At 43.2% G+C, this 26208-nt stretch overlaps 1 protein-coding gene across 1 annotated transcript; it reads right to left on the bottom strand.

The window, feature by feature from the left end:
• Positions 1 to 1112: 1112 nt before the first annotated feature.
• LOC132349883 (acyl-coenzyme A synthetase ACSM5, mitochondrial-like) lies at positions 1113 to 24520 on the bottom strand. Its single transcript, XM_059898699.1, is given in 11 exon segments — positions 1113 to 1388; positions 2789 to 2921; positions 12346 to 12466; positions 14308 to 14337; positions 14339 to 14411; positions 14497 to 14624; positions 18217 to 18384; positions 18565 to 18788; positions 20661 to 20757; positions 20759 to 20872; positions 24317 to 24520. Coding segments are annotated over 11 exon segments (1434 nt in total). The 3' UTR covers positions 1113 to 1246.
• Between the last annotated feature and the right edge of the window lie 1688 nt (positions 24521 to 26208).

Genomic DNA, 26208 nt, shown 5'->3' with positions numbered 1-26208 from the left:
TTAGGAGAGTGCTTGCCATGTGGTACACTTGCAATAAATGGCAGCAACTATTACTATTGGATTTATTATTTACTTTATTATTTAATCATCTTGGTGTCAGAAGGTATGTGTTTGAGTTCTTCCCTGCCCATTGTTCACTGTAGTGGACTTGAATGAGTCTTGCAATCTCTGACTTTACCATCCTCACCCATATAGTGAGGCAGTTGGATTCAAGGATCACCTATTTTTAATATTCCAAGATCTGAAGATAGGACTGCTTCCAGCTTATGGTGAAATCTCAGCGTGAAGCATCTTGCATGGCTCTAAAGGAGGTCAATGGCATAGAGCAGGGGGATGGTACTTTAGGGAGGGGGAAGGGCTGTCCTTGGGAGAATGTTGCTATATATAGTTCAGGGGCAATAAGCTTTCTGTCATAAAACAACTCTTGGGGGCAGAAAAGGGTTACTGGAGAAAGATAATTCTTCAAATGGAATCTTAATGAGAGGCTAAGAAAGGCAGGGTGAATAGTCAGTCTTTTCTCTAGGCAGAGTGCCCATTCTCAGATGCTGAACACCCCTTGTCCCTATTTCTTACCAATGCCTCTTGGTAGGTAGGTAACTCTGGGACTCCCCTCATCCCTCTCAGAGCCCACTATCCCACTAGGAGACAAAGGGGGATGAGCATGGCTTCCTCACCACATTCCTGGTTTAGGAATTCCCACATCACTCTCTTTCTCTGATGTCTCAGGTTGGAGTCTTTTTGACAATCCCTGCCTAGCAGTCATCCTACTTGCATACCCCTAATGACAAGGACACATAGCTTTCTGAGAAGACTGACTGAGTCTTTGGCTGGTGCTGGTTTAATAAGAGAATGCTGATTTTCTTTTATTAAACCCAAATCTACCGCCTCTATGACCCCAACCCACTAGTCCTTTTTCCACCGTGGGAGGTGACAACGGAGCATGTGCAGTATTTGCAGGCCAACTGTGTATCAGCTACCTGGGGGGATTCTCAGATTGCTCCACGAGCCTCCTGGGCCCTTCTTTCTGCCAAGCCCACGTTCTCTTGCTTCTACCCTATGCTGCCTCCGCGGAAGATAAACATCTCGTTCATAGCACAGTGCCTGACACATAATAATTGCTCAATACATATTTATTGAATGAATGGATGAATTAGTGAACTCAGCCAAATTTTCCAACTCTGTGCCTCTTCTCTGCCCCATTACCTTCTCCATGCCAGCCCAGTGATTTATCACATCACTAGCAAAGTTAAATTTGGCAGGAATTTCCTGGTGGCCCCATGGCAGCGATGCCAGTTGCCTGGTATGAATGTGGACAGTGCGACTGGATATCTGAGTTCCCCATAGGATGCAAAGCCCCTGGAGTTTCTGCAGCCAATGCACGTTCAAACCTGTGAAGGAAAGAAAAAACAGAGGTGAGTCTTTCTGTATAGTCATCAGTTGCTTCAGGAGATTCATCTCAACTTTACAGGGTTCTTCCAGAAATTAATTTGTTGTGGTTTTGAGTGAATTGGCAGTCAGCACCCATCTCAGTCGCCTTCTGATGTGCCATTCTCCAAAAGCACAACACCTGCTCTAAATCCTATTTCTCTAACACCTCTGGCAATTTTGTGAACATCCAATTCCATGTAATAAATCCTTTTGTGCTTCAAACACAGTGGTGTGGTAGACTGAATTGTTGTTACCAACAACTCCCTGAGGTAGAATTATATGTATGTCCTCATTCATTTTCACATGACTTGCCCAGTGCATTCTGAAGAAGAGTGTATTTGTGCCTCTCATTGACTTTGGCTTGTCCGTAGGATATGCTTTGGTCAGTGAGATATGAGTGGGTGTGATTGTGTGGCTGGTCAGAGACTCTTGCATTTCTGCCCTCTGCCATGAGAGTAGCATGTCCCAGATGGGCCTACCTCCAGCCTGGGTTCCAGAACACACGTGGAGCAGAGCTGAGCCCAGCACAGCCACAGGTAATCCCCAGACTCATGGGAAAAATATGTGTGGTTATGAGCACCTGAGACGTTCGGGATGCTTGTTATTATAGCAAACGTTGACTAATACAAGTAGCATCTATTTCCTTCCACTGAGAATACTATGCATTTAGCACACAGGACCTAACATACAGTATCACTTTAGAAATTATAACTGTTGTGATTATCATTCTATCTCTGCATTGGTTCCAGGGAAAGTAGTTCAAAGGCTACTGGTCTCTGAGTTCCAACATGTGCGCCCTGATGGGAGCTGCAGAATTTAAGTCTAATGACCTTTGACTCAAGGAATCCAGCCAGGAGTCCCACCAACTGGCCAGATTCCCATTCCCTGTTGTTTGGGCAGAAGCAGTCAGAATGCTTAAGGTCTCTGACACTTGGGATTCCTCTCCTATTTTCTAAAAGGATAAGGAATGAAGATTTCCTTAGCAGCTCCTACGCAGGAATATTTATTGCCTTTCTACCTGCTGATCTCTCTCTCCTCTGTGGCTGGCTCTTTCTCATTCTTCTGGCCTCACCTCCTCTGAGAGGCTTCCTTCCCTGACCACCACCCAACTCCCATCCCACTTTGACCGCCCTTCTCCCAGCCACCCCAGTCCCTCCCTTTTGCTGTGCTAAACACTCCTTTTTCTTTTGCCCATTGCTGCCTCCTCACTAAGACCTGGAAGACCTGCCTCAGCCCCTGGAGATGGCAGACTGCTTTTCCCTGTGGACTGTCACTCTCCTTGCTAGCCCTGACTTCTAAAGATTGGTTAGTGCCATCGTGAGGCACGACTCCCTCTGCCCATTCCTAACGATGTGCTCACCTGCCAAGTCTTTTCAGGAGGTCTCTCTGGAGATCTCTTGGTCTACTCCCTCCTGAGAAGACAGTGCCAGAACTCCTGCAGCCTTGGAGGAGGGCACAGCTAATCAAGCAGATAACTCCAGGATCCCTGCAACCTTCAAAGAAGGCACAGCTAATCATTAACTGTGGACAATCCCCAAGCCTAACTTGGGGTAACATCAGTCTTCCTAGCTGTGTTTATGTATTGCACAGCCCTACAGCCTTGGGGCCAGCAGGAACTGTTCTTCCAACCCAGGGGCCCAAAAGGAGATTTATGTACAAGACTGACAGCAGGCTCATGCTCCGACCAGGAAGGGAGAAACAGAGCTCACATTGACTTGATGTACATCCTGTCCTCTCACTTCCTTTAGCCCTTTCCTCCGCCTGATTTCCCTCTTACTCTCAGTCTCTTTTAATGATTCCTCCTCATTTCCTTTATTCACACTCACTCCGTACATGATCTCATCCAGTATCGTAGCTTGAACCCCCGCTGCCTTGCCGATGACCGTACGTGTGTCTCCAGCCTGGATCTCTCTCCTGCACCCTAACCAGCTTGACCTCTCCCCTCAGATGTCTAACATGCTTTGCCCAGAGCTGAGCACCTGATCTTCTCCCCCTCGGTGAAGCATCCCACTCCGCCTGCCCCCTTGGCCATCTCAGTGAATGTTACCTCTTACGCAGCTCTTTTTGAGTCACAGGGTCAGAAAAACAAAACCCTTTCCAGATCATTGAGTGGATAATATAAAAACTCAGAGTGGAACAGTAACTTGCTTAAGGCCACACAGAACATCAGTCTCAGGCCCAGGCCTGGAATCCTAGCCTCTGGAAGGGTGGCTCATGCGCGGGTTGCTGACTTACAGTGGATCCTCAGGCGCCAAGATTAGAGCTGGAAATCAGAGGGCTCTAAGCTGCTGAGACACACTGTGTTCCAGGAACACCCACCAGAGGAAAAGTATCTCAGGCCACCTTGGCTCCTGTGTCCTCGCAGATGGGGAAAGGACCCCTGATGCCACAGTGCTTCCCCTCCTGCTCCCCTGCACCCCGTGCCCAGCCTTAGAGAGTTATTCCTTCCATGTGCTGGCCACCAGCCATACATCTGCTAAAAGAGCCCCATGACAGGCAGGAATGGGGGCTCCCTGAAAACAGATGTCTCTGTTGGAGGCTCACAAGCCAAGGGCAAGACGAGGGTGCCGGTTACCTGGCAGTGACTAACTGCTGAGGGCACGAGTGACAGAGACCCACATTAGGGGACATCTAGGGAAGCCAGAAGGGCTTAAAGATCCTAGAAGCCAGGGTCCAGGGTCTGGCGAGAGAAGAGAAGAGGTAGATCTGGAGAGGATACCCGAAGCAATTGGCTTTTCTCTGGGCAACCCTAGAAATAATACGCTTGAAAAACCTGTTTATGTAGAGCAGCAGCTGTGTCCTGGGAAGAATTCCGGACCCTTTCTGGAGAAATTCATAGAATTTCACCACCTAGCCCCTCCAGTCCTAAAGGTATCCATCCTTTCTTAAATACCCCTGCCAAAGGTATTTCTGAATGTCTCAAAATCACACAGTCATGAGACTCAATTCTCTTCCAGGAAGTTCTCCCCAATGTCTGCCCTAAATCCCTCTTGCTGTCACTGCTCTGTGCCCTCTCACTACCTACTGACAGAGAGGCTTCAGAGAACCAAGACCATGAGGACAGCTGTACAAGTCCTTCCCTTCTTTCCAGTCACTGCCTTTATTTTGACCTATTTGCCACAAAGAGTAGGAGAATACCTAGAGCGGAGACCTAGATCTTGAAGAATAAGACACCTGAGTTGCTGTCCCTGCTAAAGCTCTGTTTAATAAATAGTTGAAAATGCTTGGAAAGGGAGATGAGGCTTTCTGAAGGAATTTGGTGGCAAGACATAAGAATTACCTCCTTGTCAGTTCTTGGAGTCTCCTGAGAATCTCAGGCTCTCTCTGGGTCTACCAAGAGTCCTGAAATGGTCAGCTATTTCTCCTGTTGCCTTCTCTCCTTTTAAAGGCTCCCCACTCCGTCTTCGGTGTCTATCAGAGACATCAAGGCCTCTCACCTCTGCCTCATTTACTTCCGTGGGTTGAGGAGGGATTTCACCTTGTCCCATCCATTCCTCCTCACTGCTGCTCTGAGTGCCTTAAATGCTTCTCTGCCTGAGATTGGATTTGTGCTTTCTTCTGTACCAGTCACCCCCTCTTCTGTGTACAAATACCCTCTGGTTCTTCAGCTCCAGTGGCTGGCAATCTCTTCATTCATGACTATACAGTAGGATTCATGGTTAAGTATCGGGGGCCTGAAGTTTGTCTAGATTTGAATTTGGCCTCCTCTATTACTGAATTGTGTGCTCTTGAAGAAGTTATGTTACCCTTGCCACACCTCAAGCCTCAGTCTTCTCGTCTGAAAATGGGGGATAATTCTAAAATACCTCTTAGACGTGTGAGGATTGAACTTGATAATGCACATCAAGCATCCAGCACATGAACATGTTTACAACACTTCTAGTATCAGAAATTGCTAACTTCAGCTGCTTCTGGAGAGGGGAGCTAGTTTGACTTTGAAACAGGTCAAAGTGTCCTTTTTGTTTTTAAAACTTATTCAAAGTTGAATTTTTATTTACTTAAAAGTTTTAATAGTTAAAAAATAAACCAAATGCATAGCACATAGTAAGCACTTAGTAAATCACAATGGGAGAGATTTGAAGGGGAGTCTTTGGACTTAAATTCACACAGCAGCCTGGGCAGGGGGCCTGGGGTCATTAACCTTCCTGCAGATCATGTGGATGCAGCAGATTTGAAGAATGATGGTCCTGATCCGGGAACAGTAGTTAGGGTCCCACGAATGGAAGGGAACCTAAGAAAAAGTCATTTGTCCTCCCAGAAATGGAGGCAAAAGGACCCACCCGATAATCTGGTTTAGACGTTCTGGAGCCAAGTTCCTCATGATAAGCCATGGAACACTGTCTTCCCTGGAAATATCTGTCCCTGTCAATTAGTCAACAAATATTTATTGACTGCTGCTCTCAGATGGACACAGAGGTAACCAACACAGCTCCCTCCCAGTGCGGAGGTGAGACAGCTAATAACATGTAAAATTGTTAAGTTCATTTTAGATACTGTTAAGGATAGGTCAGAGGTCAGATAGGTCACATCTCTACTCAGCACCTACCAGTGAATCCCAATTTCATGCAAAAGAAATGTCAAAGTGTTTACCACACCATCCAAGGCCTCACATGGTCTTCATACACACTCCCATCCTCTGGCTTTATGTTCTGTCCATTTACCACTCACTGCGAAAGAGCCCCATTGACCTCCTGTTCCTTGAAGGCACGTTCTGCCTCAGGACCTTTGCATTTGCTGTTTCTTCTCAGACTACTTTTCTCTGGTATCTGTGGATAACCCCCTTCCTCCTTCAAATCTTTGCCAAAGATTTTTGTCACCTTCTTTGTTACCTTGACCACATACTTCAAATTTCCATCCACTGGTTCTCCCTCCCCACATTTATACAGTACTATTTTTTCCTTAATACTCACTGCTTTCTATCGTATTATAGAATTTACTTACACATTATTTTTTATCTGTCTCTTTGCTTTAGAATCTAAGCTACATGAAGACAGAGCTCTTTGCCGTGTTTTGTTCATTGATTTAGTTCAAGAACTCTGTAAAGTATCTAGCACCGAGTAGGTGCTCAGTAAATATCTGGATTAATAAATAAGGGCTATGAAGAAAAACACAGACTGACGTGTAGAAAAAAGTGTAGAAAAAAACACAACACATGCCTTGGGTAAGGCAGGGCTGGGGAAGAGGAGCAGCTCTAAGCTGGATTTAAGTTTTGATTTAGTTTGGACTAAACATTTTAATACCTGAAAATGAGGCTTGAGAAGAAATAAAAAGATAAGGGATCTGCCTGAGGATATACAGTCCTTTGGGTGAGGAAGAGAGAGAAGACATAGTGGCACTGAATTTTAGTGACAGGAGTAAAAAATAGAGCTATTTTCTGACAGTAGCCCATCAAGCCCAGCCCACTCAATGTCTCCATCATTTCTGCCACCATCGGGTTAGGTAGGGTATCCTGGGATGCCCAAAAAGTTCCTAACGTGGGGATCCAGGGGAGCTTTGCAAAAGGAATGACTTTAAAAGCTAAGCCACGTGAGCGGCTAAGTTGAGCCCTCAGGCCAGGAAGAGGCAAAGTTGAACAACGGGAAGTTCAGTAGGAAGAGGACAGGGGCAGAGTCCAAGAGGGCAGACTGTTAAAGAGAAAAATCACAGGCCCCAAATGGTATCACTTGTGTTAAAGCCATGATACCGAACTTAGATTTAATACCTGACCAAATTGCAGTTTCAGCCTTCACCAGAAATGTAATCTTAACCAACCAGTTTGGAATTTTCTTAGTAGCGCCAATGAGGTAATACCCTGGGCCCCCTCTACCCTCCAAAGGAAGAAGAGGCATCTGCATGATAAAACCCTTGCCCTTGCCTTTCCTTCTCCACCCAAAGAAGATGCCCTGGCCTAAAAATAATCCTTTCTTTTCTTTTGCTAATAGCTCCCTTGCCCCACCCTTCTTCCTTAAAAACCTTCTATTTTGTGCAGTCCTGGGAGAACCCTCCAGATTGCTCGACGAGATGCTGCCCTGTTCATAAGCCATTGAATAAAGCCAATGAGATCTTCAAATGTACCTGGTTGAATTTTGTTGTTTAACAAGAATTTAGAAATCTTGTTTTCCCACCGGAAAGGTTGGAAGGGGTCTTGGTAGGGTCTCCAGCTCCTGACAGAAAAAGGGGTGGAGACCCAGGGAGGAGTTGCTATGCAAGTCCCCACTGGCCTTCAGTCTCTTTATCTGTTAAACGGAGATTATAATAGTTTCTTCTTAGGAGATTACAATACTTTCTCTTTAGGAGATTATAATACTTTCTCCTTAGGAGATTATAATACTTTCTCCTTAGGAGCTTATAATACTTTCTCCTTAGGAGATTATAATGCTTTCTCCTTAGGAGATTATAGTGCTTTTCTTCTTTCTTACTTCTTATAATAAGTAAAATTAGATCGGATCAGTTTTCCCTAAAGTGGGCTTTGCAAGGTGATTTTACATGAGCAGTTTTCATGTTCATGATTATTTTGATGTGCATTAGAAAAAAGTTAACTGAACTACAGAGTCCTCTTTCAATGCATATTATATTGCTTAGGGTTTAGATATTTTCTTTGAAAGGTGAGCTGATTTCCAGCACAGATGGTGCGTGGCTACAGCTACATTCCTGATGGTAGAATGGGAGTGAGTAAAGGTTGAGGTGAATATTTCAGCAGAGCTTGTAGCACAAAGCACAGTGTGAAATAAATTGCCAATAAAGTGACAGCACTTGTCATTGCTCTCACTACCAGTGACTTCTGGGTCTGGGTGTGCTGGGGGCTCCCTATGGTAATGCAGCTGAGAGCTTTGCTTTTGACTTTTTGGAGCAGAACTGGGCTGAGGTGACTGTGGCGGAGTTGGCTGGGGAGTCCGGTGTGTTGCGGGGTGTGGAGGGGAGTCCTAACAGGAGAGAAACTGGGCCTCCCCCCACCCCGCTTTGTTATCTTTGCCTCGTTCTGATTGAAGTCTGAAAAAAGGCCCCTTGGTGGAGAGCTCTGATTATAGCTGGAAAACAGGCTGGTTCAGCCCAGGGCAGGGAGGGAGTCCAGAGAACATCAGCCCTGCAAGCAAGGAAGCTGAGGCTTAGAGAAGAAAGCAGTGTAACCACAATGACAGAGATGGTAGGTGCCACTTCCCCAGGTGTCACTTCCATCCAAGCCCCTGGCTTTCGGGGAACTGACATTTTGGAGACTCATTAGGAACTCCAGCGGCACCCAACACAAGACAGCCTCGGCTCAAGAGCACTGGTGATGTTGAGCTGGACCTGCATGTTCTCCTTGCCTCTGGTGCCCCCTCCTGTTAGGTATTGTGCAAATCACCAAAGTCCTCTGAATTTCCACCTTTGTAATAAAGCGAATTTGCCCAGTCTAGGAATGCCATAAAGACAAAAGACATAAAGAACAAGTAAATCACTTTGACAAGTTTTTTTTTTTCTTTTTAAGGACTAGTGAAATTTTAGGAGGTACATTTCTCTGCCATAAACCTTCAGTGGCTCCCTTGCGCTCACAGGAGAAAAACAAAATTCCTAAACCGCGCCATCCTGAATAGGTCGTGAAAAGTGACGCACGTGTGGATGGTGGAGCTGGACCACCTGGCTTTTAATTCTGTCTCTGTGAGATACTGGCTGTGTGAACTTCAGCAAATTGCTTAACCTCTCTGTTCTATCTGTAAAATAAAGCACGTTGCCCACCATCCAGTTCTACAAGAATCAAGTCATTAGCCACTGCAGTTGCTGACCTATAGTACACACTGAAAGGAATTCAGAGCAAAGATCAGGAAGAGGTATTAACAGCCAACAGGCCCTTAGATAGTTAGATATATTTCGGGAGAAATTCTTATGAACCCAGATCCTTGCATCTTCCCATACTTAGAAAAGCACTAAAATCATTAACTGGGATATCTGTTCCTCGTGACTAGCAGCAATCTTCTGTCGAGATATGCGCTGGCGTGCACACACCCCTTCGCCAAAATCACACACATACTGGCCTCCCCAACCTCTTCTGAGCAGTTCCTCTGAGCAATCTGAGAGACTGTCCCCTCAGCTATAGCCTCAGTTAAGTTCCCAAATAAAACTGGAACTCAGGGGCTTCCCTGGGGGCACATTGGTTAAGAATCCGTCTGCCAATGAAGGGGACACGGGTTCGAGCCCTGATCTGGGAAGATCCCACATGTCGCGGAGCAACTAAGCCCGCGAGCCACAACTACTGAGCCCATGCGCCACAACTACTGAAGCCCATGTGCCTAGAGCCAGTGCTCCACAACAAGAGAAGCCACCACAGTGAGAAGCCAGTGCACTGCAACGAAGAGTAGTCCCCGCTCGCAGCAACTAGAGAAAGCCCACGCGCGCAGCAATGAAGACCCAATGCAGCCAAAAATAAATAAATTAATTAATTATTTTCAAAAAACAAACAAACAAAAAACTGGAACTCACAGCTTTCACGTGCATTTTTATTTCAGTCAGCATATCTATAAAACGAGGGTGTTATCGGTACCTGTCCAACAGGACAGTTGAGAGTTAAAAAATTTAGAATTGTGCTGTGAGCTGTTTTTAGAAACACAAAACCTGTCTTTCCCACCCCAAGGCCTTTGCACATGCTGTATCCTTTGTTCAGAAAGCTCATCCCCACTTTCCTTACTTAGTTTACTTCCACTTTTCCTTTGATACCAGCTTACTGGGGACTTCCTTATGGAAGTCTCCTCTGATACCCTGAGTCCCCCTCAGTCTCAGTCAGTCCCCTCATCTGTGTTTTAACTGTACTCTTTGCTTCATGACATTTATCACAGTTGTGCCTTATTTGCCTTATCCTTTGATGAATAATATCAACCTCCCCATGAGACTGTAAACTCCTTAAGGGTATTGTCATGGGCCAAATTATGTCCCGTCAAAATTTATATGTTGAGGTCCTAACCCCCAGTACCTCTGAATGTAGCTACATTCACAGACGGGGCCTAGAGAGATGATTAAGTTAAAATGAGGTCATAAGGGTGGGTCCTAATCTAATACGACTGGTGTTTTTATAAGAAGAGGAGATTAGGACACAGACATGCACAGAGAAGGGGCTATGTGAACACCCAGGAGAAGATAGCCATCTACAAACCAAAGAGAGAGGCCTCAGAATGAAACCAACACCGCCAACGCCCTTGATCTGGGATTTACAGTCTCAAGAACTGAGGGAATAAGTCTCTTTCATTAAAGCTGCCCAGTCTGTGGTACTTTGTTATGGCAGCCTGAGCAGACTAATACAGGAAAGGACTGTTGGCTTTGCTTATCACTGTGTTCCCCGAGCCCGGGACGGAGTAGACACTCAATAAATATTGGTCGATGAGTGAACGGAAGTGCTAAGAGTCGGATAAGCAGCAGTAGGTTCAGTTTCCATCTGCTTCTTTTCTGCACGGCTGGTCTCAGCTGCCCAGAGTCACTCCTCTCTGTTTCTGGGCTTCTGAGACATGGCTTCAGGTCCCTGTATCTTTCCTGGGTGAGACATAACACACTAGCATTTGGAGTTGATGTGTTGGTATGTGGAGGAAGGACAAGACATGAGTCAGAGTACGGTATTGGGTGATTATTTCTTTAAAATAATTTTTTCATTAAAAGAGTTAAATATACTTACTGAGAAAATTTGGAAAATAGAGAAATGTAGAGGAAAGGAAAAATCTATCGTTCATTATTTTCAATACTCAGGAAAATTACTATTAACGTTTTAGTGTATCTCCCTCCAGTCTTTTTTCCATCTGTAGATTTTCCTTTGCATTTCCAAGTTGTGGTTCTCCACTATACATATATTATTTTTTTTCTGATTTAAAATTAATTTAGCTCAAGTTTTCCCCAACACGTGTTTTTAATGACCACATAATATGTTATTGAGTTAACCTACCACAATTTAGTTAGTCATTGCCCTATTAGTTAGGCATTAATTTTTTTTTCCATTTTTTTTCACTGTTTTAAACAATGCTACAGGAAACATCTTTTGAATACTTTCTTTTGTAGTGATTCCCAAAGACGGAGTTTCTGAATTAAAAGGTATGACCAGTTTCTATGGCCCCAGATATGATTACCAAATAGCTTTATCAAAAGGGCCAAGTGGTTACACTTCCAATGGCAGTGAGATCACAAGCGCCCTGATACTCTGGTGACCTGTCCTTTGGAGGACCAGCTGAAAGCTCTTAGGAAGTAAGACCAGTGGCCAGCTGCTGAGGATGTCTCCAAATAGCCGGGGAAGTCAAGCCACCAAACACTTGCTAGACCAGGCAGTGGCTCGGAACTCTGGGTTCAGAAGAGAGCAGATGTTCTCTGCTCTCTTCCAGGGTCATCCAATGATTCTGGAGATGCTCATTTGGAAACTGAAAGCCTTTGATGTCTGTAGGGTTGAAGGGATGATGCTCCAAGTGGGGACTAACCAGTGATCCCACCAATTCCTTTTAGAAGCTTCAGAGGTCTATGGGGCCTTTTGGGGGCTGCCTCTTATCTCCCCACTCTTGTCTTCTCAATTTACTCCTTTGGATCTTGCCAGAAACCGTCTTCGGCAGTTCTGAAACAGAGGCCATCTAGTGACCATAAAACAGAAACACTTTGAAATTATCATTTTACAGAAAGCCTTTTGACGTTTCTGGAAAGCCTCCATGATTCATGGTTTTCTCCAAACGGCAACAATGAAAACAGCTAGCCTGGAGCACATGCTCTTTCCAACAGTGTTTCAGTACCACCCACTGAATCTCCTTTATGTCAGTTCTTAGAGTGGGAACACAGTGTGCTATGGGGAAGGCCCAGTGAAGAAGCAGGGAGACAGGGCTGAAGCAGCAGCCAGGGTTATTCGTACCTTCAACCTCCCAGTGCTTGACCCTGAGTGGGAGCCCAGGGAGCACGTGCCCATTTGATTTCCCAGCTTATTAAGTCCTCGAACCCGCAGATGTTTACCTTTCCTGGGGTACTTGTACAGAGCAGTCACCCTTTTCACGTGCTCCTGGAGCTCCTGGGTTAGTTTCTCTGGATCATGTGAGGATTAGGCTGGAGAAAGGACTATAAATGCCTTTACCACCTGTTGGGAAAAACAAAAACAAACAAAAAACAAAGAATAAGGCCTCATGTTACAACTCTTTTCTCCTTAGCCTAGCCTTGTGAATGAGTGCTCACATTCACCAGCCCAACATGAAAGTTCTACCAGTGACTTGGACTCAGCCAGCAAATTGGATACCAAGTTTTTTCTGTTGCCTGCCTTTCCAGGATCAACTATTAGGAGTTATGGTTTTTATGGAGTGATCTTAGAATCCTATTTTCCAAACTATTCCCCATACCTGAAATGACACTGTTAGAAGCCAACATGCTTCCCTTAAGATGCCAATACTTTGGAGACAGGAGATTCACAAACTCCTTAGGGTTCATTACTTATAGGTTTTCCTGACTAAGAAGGCAGCTAGGTACAGGTTTGGACAGGCAGGGTTGGGGGAAAACGTGTACCACTTGCAAGGGGAGGTGGGTCTTTCTGAGACTGCATGTATGAGTGTTTGCAATCGGCAAGCATTTTGCTGCACAGCTGTTTCGGGCATCCTGAGGGACGTTCTGCACCTTGGCTCTCTCTGCCCACATCTTTCTTGCAGGTTGCCTCCTGCCAAGGAAGAGAAATAGTCCCAACCTCAGGTACAACAGAACATGGTTTCTGACAGGAATGGAAGAGTTCAAAGGCCAGCATACAACTCTGTCAACAACACCCTAAGTGGTGGTTCACTGTCTTTGCATACTTCCCAGTGGTGGGCGTCTCACTACCATTTCATGTTCAGATAGATCTGGTGTTTAGGAAGGGCTTTCTCTTACTGCGAAAACTACCAAGCATTTATCGAACACTTTCTATGTGCCAGGCTCTGTTCTGAGCATTATACTTGGCTTAAAGTTCAGCACACAGCCATTTGTCATAGCCCCAGTTACTGTGAGGCATTCAGGGCTAGGCATACTTTTCCAGGCACAATTTCTCTACCCCATAGATGGGATTCTCACCTCGCTCACTCTATATTAGTGGCCTCAAATTTAGTGGGCGTCGGAATCACTTGACTAGGGGCTTCTGGTCAAAATGAAGATTCCTTAAGGCTGCATTCCCAGTCACTTTGATTCAGCAAGTCTCACTTTAGGTCTAGAACTCTATATTTTAAACAAAAATCCCAGAAGACGCAACTGTGAGCAGTCCAGGGCCCAGACTTTGCAAATCGCTCCTCTGCCCTGAGGCTTCTGAAAATGCAGCTTGATCTTGCACTAACTTTCATAAGGTAACTACGTTACACTTTAGGATTATGTTGGATTTACAGACAGTGAAAAGTTCATAGGTCTGCCTATGAGCTTATTTCTCTCATACTGTCTGTTCTTCTGGGACACACGGGAAGGAATCTGCATTTCTCCTGAGAAAAGCCATCTTATTAAATTTGGTCCATGTTTCTGACATATCAAGGTCACTTTAGATACTTATTTTGTCATCCCTCAAGTCAGTTATCCCTCCCAGGTTAGAGCCATCAGCAACCATGTTTGGTGTGCTCACTATATCTTTATCTGCAAATGGAAAAGGACATTTTATTGGACAGGATGGATGACAAAGCCAGCACCTGCCACTAACATCTCCCACCTAATATCCCCTTTTGGACACAGTTCCATGTCAACTTGACACCAAAAGTGTTGATATCTTCCCATGGTGTCCCTCTAGAGCATATTTGTATCTCTAAAGACATGAGGGCAATGCTTAACCAAAAGGAATGTGTGTCTGTCTGATGGTGGCATTTCAGACTTTGCAGTACCTGGATGGGGTGAGATATGGGGGAATCTGGGCCTTCCAGCTTACTCTGCTGGGTGCTAATAGGCAAAGAACCAGGAAGTAATGCTCTTGATTGGACTAGTTACCTCCCCTCTGATGGGGTCCAGGCTGCTTGCTGACCACAGCAGACTCCAGGACGGCTGGGTGCTCAGCAAGTGCACTCCCCACTTCAACGGGCCCAATCCGGTAGCTGGAAGAGAAAAACAAACTCTTCCAAGTGTCCTCCCCTCTCCCATGAAGCTTCAAAAGGAGAAGGAAAGAGCAGACAACTTGACCTTGAGGAATTGATCACATCATTATTCCTTCCCATGAACCAAAAGTAGCCATCCTTGTCCATGTGGGCTCAGTCCCCTGTGATGTAGAAGTCCCCTCGCTCTGATGTTGCTGTCTTCTCAGAATTGCCCTGAAAGACACAGTGAGTCCATGAAGGGCCATCTGGGCACAGTCACTCAGGACACATGGCCTGAGCAGCCCCACGTGGAAGGCTGGGGACCACTCAACAGGAAGTCCAGTGGCTAGAAGTCCCCACTGGACAGGGAGCCATGAATCTGTGGGTTTTCCCTCTTTTAACTGGAAGGAAGCTGCCAGGAAATGATTAAGGATAGCCGCTCACTGCCACCCGTAGAAGGATCTAGGCAGCATACTTGCATGCAGGGGGGTGGGCACATGGCTACTGGCTCTGTTTCTTAGGATAAAAGAGCACACTGATACTCTTTGGGCTCAGCAATCACTGAAGATAGAAAGGGAGTGTCTGGCCAAGAGCAAGGGTAGGGGAGAGAGATGCAACACAAAACTCTGCTTCTCAAAGCTTTAAAGTAAAGCTACTGCTCAGTAAGAAAAAGAAACAAATTACTGGCACAGGCAGCAACACACATGAATCTCAAGAACGTTACACTGAGTAAAAGAAAGCAGACACAAACAAATGAATACTTTGATTCCATTTACATGAAGTTCTTTTTTTAACAAAAGGCAAAATTAATCTTCAGTGACAACAAATAATTTAGCAATTGCCTGAGGCCTAGGGATTGACTGCAGAGGGGCACAAGGGAACTTTTTGGGGTGATAAAAAATGTTCTATAACTTGATGTGGTGATGGTTACACAGGTATATACATTTGTCAAAAGTCATTGACCTGTACATTTAACATAAGAGCATTTCATTGCATGTAAATTATACTTTAATTTTAAAAATGCATTCTGAGAAATAAAGAAAAAAGCTAAGCTGTGAATACCTAAAAATAAATGTAACACAAAATCTGTAAGAAGCATACATAGAAAATGTAAAATTCTACAGAACATTAAAGAAGATATACATAAGTGAAAAGATACACTTAATATCATAAAGATGTTAATTCTCCCCAAATTGATCTATAAACAATGCATCTCGAACTAAAATGCTAACAGTTCCACAGAACTTGACAAATTGATTCTAAAGTGTATATGAAAGAACAGAGGACCAAGAATAGGTAAAATGTTTCTAAAGAAGTTGAGTAAGGAGAGACTTGCTCTACTAGATATTGAGACTTATGATAATGTTTTTGTGGATAAGGCTCTATCTTTCTCAGGGTAATGACGCTTGTTGTCAGGCTGGGCACTGGGAGATGTATTCAAAGTGCCCCCAGCAGAGCCAAGGCCCTCAGAAGGGAATGTGCTACACAAAGCTTAATAACCATATTCACCCTCAAATTGGGGGAGCTCTAAGCAGCCGTAGAAAATGAATTTTTCCCAAAATACTTAAGTGCCACAAAAAAGACGCATGACATAACTTAATGTTAAAATGTGCATAGTACAAAGTTGTGGTGTGGTGCCAATTATATATGAAACTATACCTGAGGACCCTTTGCTTGCATAGATTTCATTTAAAAAATTTATCATTTCTGTATTATACAATTATATATCTCTTATAGCATAAATAGAAACTAAAGATGAAGGATGACAAAAGATCAGTCTCACTACTCAGATAATCAAGGCTAAAAATTTGATCTGTGTATGGGACCTTTTCATGGCTTATCTGTGATTTTATGCATATACGCATTTGTGTGAATACAAAATATTCTATACATGTATTTCTACAATCCAATTTTACTACAGTTAACAATCATGAACAGTCATGAACATCTCCTCACAAGAGTAAAAAAATGTAATGAAATATAAAATATTTGCATAATATTACCCTGTGTGGCTGTAATATTATTTATTTAAACACTTTCATGTTATTAGAAATTTGGATTCTTTTTCTTTTTAGTCCTTTCCCTTTCCTTTTCTTTTCTTTTTCGTCTTTTTCTTTCTCTCTCTTCTTCTTTTTTTTAAATATACAATACTGTAATATTATTTATATAACTAATTTCCCACTGTTAGAAATTCAGAGAGTACCTCCACCTTTTTCATCTGTTATAAACAACACTGTAATGAACATCTGTGCATTTGACAGTTTGTTTCCATAGGAAAATAAGTAGATTCCTTATACTGGGTATAAAATTGAAATAGGCACATTACTTTAATTGACGTGTGCAATCTCAGCTATATGGAATGTATATGCTAATGAGGGGGGATGAGCTTACCTGGTCAGTCCTACTGACCACTCAGCACAGAGCAACTGTGGCCTGACAATCTCTATTAATTTTCAATGTTCCATGATTCTCATGAAGAGATTTAATATTTTTTTCTTAGTTAAAAATGACCCAGAAAGAAAACTAACAGCTGGTGCTAGTGATGAAAAGAAAAAGTTGAAGAAAACAAAGGTTCTTTTTAGCAAATAACTTTACAACTTGACTCTCTCAATGGAATGATCACAGACCAGAGAGGCCCTGTATGTAAGCTCTATGAGGACAAGGGTCTTACCTTCCCTGTCCAGTGCTGTATACTTAGTGGCAAGAAGTAAGCACTCAGTGAATAAGGAATAAATTCTTCAGGAAAGTCAAGGATTTACTTTCACCTACAAAAGTGATTAGAAGAAAATACATTTAAATTTTCACATTATCTCTGCTTGATGGAATTACTATGTTGTTATTGTCATTGTTTTGTAGGTAGATTTCTATGACTTTCAATAAAATACCATGAAAGATTATTTCTGTTGTAATCACAAAAAAACCACAAAATACATATACAGCATTTCAAAAACAAATGGACTGATTTTTATCTGCTCCTTCCAATATTGTTGCTGATTGATGGCTTGGTATATACAGCAGATGGAGTTTCTATAAACCTCGGCTGCACGTTTGAATCACCTGGGGAACTGACGCACATTCTCAGAAAGTTGGCTCTCACTGATGTGGAACTTGAGTGTCAGGAATGTTTGAAGCTTCCAAGGTGCTTTGTACACCCATGTTCAATAGTAACATTACTGACAAGAGTCAAAAGGTGGTAGCAACCCAAGTGTCCATCAATGGATGAATGGATAAGCAAAATTGGTAGAGACACAATGGAATATTATTCAGTCCTGAAAAGGAAGGGAATTCTTACACAGGCTACAACATGGATGAACCTTGAAGGCATTATGCTACGTAAAATAAGCCAGACACAAAAGGAAAAATACTGTACAATTCTACTTTTATGAGGTTCCCAGAGTAGTCAAATTCATCAAGACAGAAACTAGAATGGCTGTTGTCAGGGCTGTGGGTAGGAGGCAATAGGGAGTTTTTGTATAATGGGTACAGAGTTTCAGAATTGCAAGATGAAAAAGTTCTGCAGATGGATGGTGGGGACAATTGCACAACAATGTGAATGTACTTAATGACACTGAACTATGCACTTAAATGGTTAAAATGGTACATTTAATAGTATGTATAGTTTACATACATACCATTAAAACAAAACAAAACAAAACAAACCCCAAAAAACCTCCAATGGCTTCTCACCTCACTTAGAGTAAAGCCCAAAGCCTTCAGATCCTTACCTGATTTACCCCCTTGTTAGCTCTTAACTTCAAATCCTGCCACTTTCACCCTTACCCACATTCCCCATCTCACCTACCTACATTCTGTTCCTTGGACCCACTAGATGAGCTGTCCCCTGGTACCTTCCACTGGCCACAAAACTCAGTCCATAGTTGGCCTGGCCGTGCTCAACCATCCTGGGGGCCCCAGTCGTGCCGCTTATGACGTAGACAGCCGGTGGGTCTTGACTCCTGGTCCTCGCACAGTTGTGCTCTGTGGACGCCTCTCTGTAAAATATAAAAATACTAGGAGGGTACTGCTAATAGTGAAAACACTCATAGTCACAGTAATATCTATAACAACAATACCGGCTACATTTGGTAAATACCACGTGTGAGGCACCTGCTGGAAGCTCCAGCTTGAGTTATCGCTAATCCCTACAATCACCTCACAGGGTAGGTATTATCATTATAACCCTTTGCAGATAAGGAAATTGAGGCTCAAAATGGTTAAATGACTCACTGCTGTCTGACACAAGCAGCTTGGTTTGGAGGGAGGGGCCACTGGCGCTAATGGCGTCCACCCTTGGAGCCAGGGATTCACTGGTGATAATGGACTTAGCCCTGGGTGTCTGCAGCCAGAATTTGAGGTCCTTCTCTGTCAGCTGAGAGATGCCGGGAATCATGACGGCCCCTGATACCACACAGAGAGGGGATGTTGCCTGGGCAACAGGGAAGACCCCTGTGAACAGGTCCAGACCAGATATCCCCAGATAGGAGCAAGAAGGGGCTGGAGAGAGTTGGAATGCTTGAACTGGAAAAAGCATTATTAATGACAAAATATTGAAATTCAGAAAATATTTCCAGAGCATTTACATGCGCTAAGAATTTTACATGCATTATTTCATTTAATTCTTACAATCCTGGAGAGTAGATGCTATTATTAATCCCACTTTGCAGATTCAAAAAAACTAAGACCTAGACCTTTATGCCTTAAATAAATGAATAACTTGCCCAAGATCACACAGCTAATATGTTGTAGAGCTGGAATTGTGAACTGAGGCAGGGGTAACCTTAAAAGTCCATGATCTTGAGCACTGTATTATATTGCCCTAGAGATTACCTAGTTCAGTGGTTTTCCGTGCCTTTCAAACAAAAGGCTACAATGAATCTTAGTGTTGGGTGTAGGTCCCTTGGGACAGGGGCGTGGGTATAGCAGTGGGAGCTCCAGGACCCCATATTACTTCAACCGAAGCCACTCTGAGGTAGCTGAGCTCATCTGCTCCCAAGGGGAAGCGACAAGGAAGCAGAAAGCAGGGACAGATTTTAATGACACTTGAAAAACCACTTCAGTATCTCAGAATGCAGGCTGTAAACACTCCGCACTCCACTGAGTCCAACATTCTCATTTCACAGGTGAGAAGAAAGAGATTCTAAAATAATCAGTCATCCGGCCACAGCCCAGCCACTGAGTGAGGACAGAAGACAGAGGAAAGAGCCAATCCCTGTGTGTCTGTTTCTTTTCCTCAGAGCTGGATACACTAAGGGTGCTCACTTTTATATACTGTGCAAAATATGTAAAAATAAATGAATGCTTCTGCCTCCTTTTTGGAGAGACAATCTATTAACAAAATGGTTGGATTAAGCTTGTTCATACAGAAAGGTTAATTCTCTGATGTGGGTGTGTACCCCTCTGTTTTGCAAACATTATTTGTGAAAACAAATTTCAGGTAGATTGTTCTACGGACACGACTGGAAGGGAGTGGATAACATTCTAAGTGGTGGAAAGTTCCCAGGAGATGGAGAAACCAGCACTCTACCGAAAGTAGTTGTCTTGTTTTTGTAAAATCAGCCTAAAAACTCCAGCCCTTTCAACAAGTGTACCAGACAGGGCCAGCAGAGGCTCTCAGGGCTCCGCGGGCTGTGTCCTTTGGCCTCCTCTCCTCCTCTGCTGGAAGAACCATCCCAAGATGGATGGCTCGCTACCCCAACGTTCATGACAGCGGGAACACAAACCTTTCAGGGCTGCTAAACTAACTTAGACTGGTTATGAAGGTCTCTCATCTATAACTGCATTATTCTCCCCACACTGGCAGCTCCCAAACCACAACCGCAAAAAAATAAACGATTGGTTTGATCCATTTGGAATCGTTCAAAAAATCTATTTATTTGTCAACATTAAAAGACCGGAAGGTTTTTTTTCCGTAAAAATCCAAGTTTTTTTAATTACAAAAATCAGAAGTTCTGGAAACACTGGCCCTCATTCACACATGGAAACATGCGTTTGGAGTTTGGAGGAGTGGTGGTCCCTGCTGGATGAGGCACGTGAGCTCCAGTTCAGTGCAGTCCTCAGCGCTCCCTACTGCCTCACACTGGCCTGTTTTAATCTATTACAGTGCTATCTGGCCCCTGTGCACAATCAAGTTTGTGACTGTTGGGCAAAGGGGAAGTAAACAAAACGCCACATGGGGTTCAATTTCCTCCATCTCCCAAACCTTGTGGATGCTGCCAAAGCTCGGGCAGGTTGTGTCAGCCCCAACTGGGGGTCTCAGCCCTGCTCACTGACCTGTCTGCATACAAGCCACACTGACCAGCCGCCACTCCGGGAGCTGAGAGAGCACCAGTATTATTCTGTCTCCAGGCTGCAGGCCACACGTGCCCCCCCAGCACGTTAGCTGCCTTCCTGGACTGCTCCCCCAACTCCTCAAGGCTCCCCTTGACCTCTGCTCCCATGCCATTGACCCACCAGAAGGCAGGGATTGGGGGCCGGTGCCCAGCCTAGGCAGCGGTATTGGCAAAAAAGAAGTAGAAACCATTGGAGGGGATTTTTGTGTGCTTGCTGTTGTTTTTCAAATTTAATTTTACTTTTACAATAGTTATTAAATTCACAGGGTTCAAAAATCAAAATATGAAAAGATATGCATTGAGAAGTCTTCTTCCACCGTTGTGTCTATCCGCCTGCTTCCCATTTCGCCTGTCTCAATGAGGAACCAATATTATTAGTTTCTTGCAAATCCTTCCAGTGTTTCTTTAGGCAAACGTTACGTATATTCTTTAGGCAAACGTTACGTATATTCCATACCATCTTTTTAATGCAAAAGATAGACTAAAATTCACACTGTTGTGTCCTCGCCTTTTTTACATTGAGATATAATTCTCCTACCATAAAATTCACCATTTTAAAGCACATAGTTCAAGGGTTTCTGGTATATTCACAGAATTATGTAACCATCACTACCATCTAACTCCAGAACCTTTCCATCATCCTAAAAAGAAATATTTTACAGATCAGTAGTCACACCCTATTCTCTCCTTACCAAGGCCCTGGCAACCACTAATCTACTTTCTGTATGGATTTACCTATTCTGGATATTGGACATGAATGGAATTATACAATATGTGGCCTTTTGTGTCTGGTTTCTTTCACTTAGCATAATGTTTTCAAGGTTTATCCATGTTGTAGCATGTGTCAGTGTTACATTCTTTTTAATGGCTGAGTAATATTCCACTGTATGGATAGACCACATTTTGTTTATCCATTCATCAGCTGATGGACATTAGGGTGGCTTCCACTTCCATAATGTTGCTATAAACATTTGTGTATAAGTTTTTGTGTGCACATATGTTTTCTATTCTCTTGGATATACACCTAGGAGCATAATGCTAGGTCATACGATAATTCTACGTTTAACTTTTTGAGGAATTGCCGAACTGTTTTCCACAGCATCTGTACCATTTTACATTCCCACCAGCAATGTATGAGGGTTCTAATTTCTCTACATCTTTGCTAACCTTTCTTAGCAAACACTTTTTGTTTGTTTTCTTTTGTTTTGTTTTATTTTATTTCTTTTATTTAACACTTGTTTGTTTTTGTTTTTAACTGTGTCACTCTGTGTGAAGTGGTGTCTCATTGTGGTTGGGATTTTATTCCCCTAATGAATAAAGGTGTTGAGCATTTTGCCATGTGTATATTGGCCATTTGTTTATATTCTTTAGAGAAGTGCCTATTTGAATTCTTAGCCAATATTTTAATTGGGTTATTTATATTTTTATTGTTGAGTTTGAATTCTTTATAGATTGCAGATATGTGCAACATATATATAGGTGTGTACATATATATGATCTATATATGTATATCAGATATGTGATTTGCAAATATTTTCTCCCATTCTGTGGGTTATCTTTTCACTTTGATCTACAAATACTAGAAATTTTCATGAAGTTTGATTTATTGATTGTCTTTCATTGCTTATGCTTTAGAAACCATTACCTAATTCAGGATATGCACTTATATTTTCTTCTAAGAATTTTATAGTTTTTGCTCCTTCATTTAGGTCATTGATCCATTTTTGAGTTAATTCTTGTATGTGGTGTGAGGTAGGGACCACATTCATTTTTTGCATGTGAATATCCAGTTGTGCCAGCACCATTAATTGGAAGAACAATTCTTCCCCCATTGAATTTTCTTGGCACCTTTGTTGAAAACCGATTGACCATAGATTTATGGGTATATTTCTGGATTCTTAAGTCTATCCCATTCATCCATTCCAATCTTTATGCCAGTACCACATTGTCTTTTTTTTTTTCCACACAGTCTTGACTACTGTAACTTTGTAGTAGGTTTTGAAATAAGAAAGTGTGTATACACCAGTTTTGTGTTCCTTTTTCAAGATTGTTTTGGTTATTATGGGTCCCTTGCATTTCCACGTGACTCTGTGGGCAAGACTGTCTATTCTGCAAAGAAGTCTACTGGAATTTTTGTAAAGCTTACATTGAGTATGTAGATGACTTTGGGATGTATTGTCATTTTTTTGCAACTTTATAATTTCTGCCTTAATGGTAATTAAGTTTTTAAAAGTGCAGTTCAACTTATTCATACTATTCCTTTATAAAAGGCAGACTTCAGGTAAGCTTTTAAATGCATGCATAATGTAGAGGCTATTATTTTCTGGCAGTTCTTTGTTCATGAAAGTTAAACATCAGATGTGTTTTAAACTTTTGTCAGAATAGTCATGAAGGATATGTTATTTTTACATAATGAGGTAGTATCTCAGGGGCGTGCTCACTGAGATACACCAAAATCGTAACAAGTTTTTCTTTAATAAATATTCCCTGGATACTCCAGCCTTTGGCTAGTTTCTAGAGTTCTGAAAAGTTGATTATGACCACTTTTCTAAGGTTTTTGTTGCTGCTATTATGGAGAAAAAAATTTTACATAGTCCTTATTCCATCATTTTTTCTGACTTAACCCTACTTGTTTGATTTTTTTCATTAGGAGAAGTCTTCTAAGGACGAGCCTAGTGTAGGCTCCCTCTGCTTACACTCTGGAGACAGGAAAGGAGCACCCTGAGTCCATCTCTTATTTCTCATTTAATTCACACAGCTCCAAGTGGCATATGGGTCCCTTTTTATAGGTTAGAAAACTGAGATCCAAGGAGCCTAGGGATTTGCTCAAGGTCACACTTCAAGCGGATGAACCACATCTCTTTGACAGCAAAGCTTGCTTTTACATCTCAGTCATTCTCACGCCACCTCCATAAATTTTACCACATCCACTAACAGTAGACTGTTATTACATCTACTCACAGTAGTACTTGTCTCATCTTTTTTTTAAACAAGCTCTTCTTAAAATTAACGTAAATAAATTTCTTTGAGATAAAGTTTACATTCTCCTACTACAAATAAAAAGTACCTTTAACATAGAAGTCAGAGAGAAGCACAACAGACACATAAGGAAGGGAAAATGAAGAAGGAAGCAAATGCACAGAGACACCCAAAGAAGTAGAGATCATCTGAATTCAATTCTATGTATCTGCTGTGATCTGTGAAAAGCTTTGAGTCTGAGCCAAGCTCTCTCCTTATTTAAAAGGGATGTGCACGACGTGAGGAAGATACTAAAAACAGACTAGTAGTAATACAAAACTTTCTCCTTCACTTGCTCAGAATGATCGGAAGGGAATCAAAAGGGGCGTAACTCTCTCCCTGTGTGATTTGGGCTCCGGAATGTGAGACACACTAGGGATTGGGCAAGGGTGTCTAAGGCTCGAAGACTTGGTCGTAATTGTTTTTCTAAGGTTAAATGCTAACAGTTTAAATTTTAGGACTTGAGAAACTCCCAAGTCAAAATGTCCACATGTCTTGTAGCCCTGAGTCTCACTGGGGTGCCCAAGGGCGGATGGAATCTGATGCTCAAGATGGACCCTGGGACACAGTGAGCTTCACCCTTTCCAGCTGACTCCACACGTCCAGCACGTCATGGGCAAAGTTGAAGTACTCAGGCACTGGCTGCCTGCCCAGGCTGATGACTTCCCAGGTGGCCACAATCTTCTGAGAGACAGATAGAGGCGGCAGCTGCCCATGAGACGCACAGATGCCCCAGGCATTTCTCAGAGCCTGGAGGACCAGTCCTCTTAGCCATAGCCTCATGTTGCCTCCTGCCTGTCACCAAAGAGGAGAGAGAGCATCGTCATGAATTCTGGGCTTCAGGGAGACTCTGAGGTTGGAGAGAAGCTTGTGGTCAGCCCTAGGGTGAGCATGGCACATATCAGCTTGTAGAGCAGAGTCTTGGGCTTTAGTCTGAGTTCCATGGTGTGATTTTGATCATTTCTCCTCCCTGGACATGAGGTCTAGCCCTTCCACCTCTCACTGTCCGTGGATCTCTGTGGATCTGAGCGCAGGAACTCAGAGCCTGCTTCCCAAGGCTCAGTCCTTCAAAGCGAATCCCTCAAAAAGCCTTTGGCAAATCCTGAACTGGCCTGACAATGCGAAAGAAAACTCCAGGGCAGCACTCTCCGAAAGAAATGTGATGTGAACCACACGTACTCGTGTAATACACAATTCTCTAGTAGTTTCATTCAAAAAAGTAAAAAGAAACAGGTGAAATTCACTATAATACATTTTATTTAACTAGCTATATCCTATAATTTCAACATGTAATCAATATCAGAAATTATTAGAGAGATAGTTTACATTTTTTGTTGTTGTTCTTAATTCTTTGAAATCCAATGTGCATTTCACACTTACAGGCACACTTCAGTTTAGACCAGCCACATTCAAATGCTCAAGAGCTACACGTGGCTAGTGGCTACTGTATTGGACAGAGAAGTTTTAGTGTCTGGCTATTCAGAGTGTGGCCTATGGACCAAGGACATCGGCATCACCTGGGAGCAGGTTACAAAGGCAGAACCTTAGACCCCACCCTCGACCTGTGGAATTAGAATCTGCATTTTAACAGGAACCCCAGGTGAGTCGAGCACATTAAAGTTTGAGAAGTGAAGCAGTGGCCTCGGGACTGTATCCCCAGTTTCTTTCTGCCAGGTTCCTCTTGGTAATAATAATAATAGAATATGGGAATAATAACTGCCATAGACTAAATGTTTGTGTTCCCCCAAAATTCATATGTTAAATCCTAACCCGCAATGCAATAGTGTGAGGAGGTTGGGCTGCTGGTGGGTGATTAGGTCATGAAGGTGGAGTCCTTATAAAAGAGACCCCAGAGAGCTCCCTTGTTCCTTCTGCTTGCTGAGGATACAGCTATGCACCAGGAAACACGCCCTCACCAGACACCAATCTGCCCATGGTGCCTTGATCTTGCACTTCCCAGCCTCTAGAACTGTGAGAAACAAATGTTGTTTAAACCACCCAGTATATGGTATTTTTGTTATAGCAGCCCAAACGGGCTAAGATAATAATCAACAATAATAATGTGTCATGGTAACAGGAAAAGCAATAATAACTGTCATCTACTGAAGGCTTACTGTGTATTAAGCATTTGAAAAGTGCTTTATATTTCCTTAAATCCTCATAACAACTGTATGATGTGCTATATTCTCTATTTTATAGATAAAGAAAGTGAGGCTTGGAGGGGAAAAGTGACTTCCAGTTCTCACCTCCCAGAAAGCTAGACCCCGGCTTCTGCTGTGGCCACCAGCCTTGCAACAGGGGTCGGCGTGTGGGGCAGGACTTCCCTTTCCCTCACCTCCCTCCCCCACTCCTCACCTCTCCTGAACTCTGCCCCAAGCCCTTTCCTGTGCCTTTCACTCCTGGATTCCGGGAGCCCCTTGACAGCAGATAATTAGAATCCCAGGCCTCCTTCCCAAGTGCACAACGCCATT

The sequence above is a fragment of the Balaenoptera ricei genome, chromosome 15 (genome assembly GCF_028023285.1).
Source record: "Balaenoptera ricei isolate mBalRic1 chromosome 15, mBalRic1.hap2, whole genome shotgun sequence".
NCBI lineage: Eukaryota > Metazoa > Chordata > Mammalia > Artiodactyla > Balaenopteridae > Balaenoptera > Balaenoptera ricei.
Note: the sequence above shows the minus strand (reverse complement) of the source record. Positions and strands in the feature narration are given on the sequence as shown.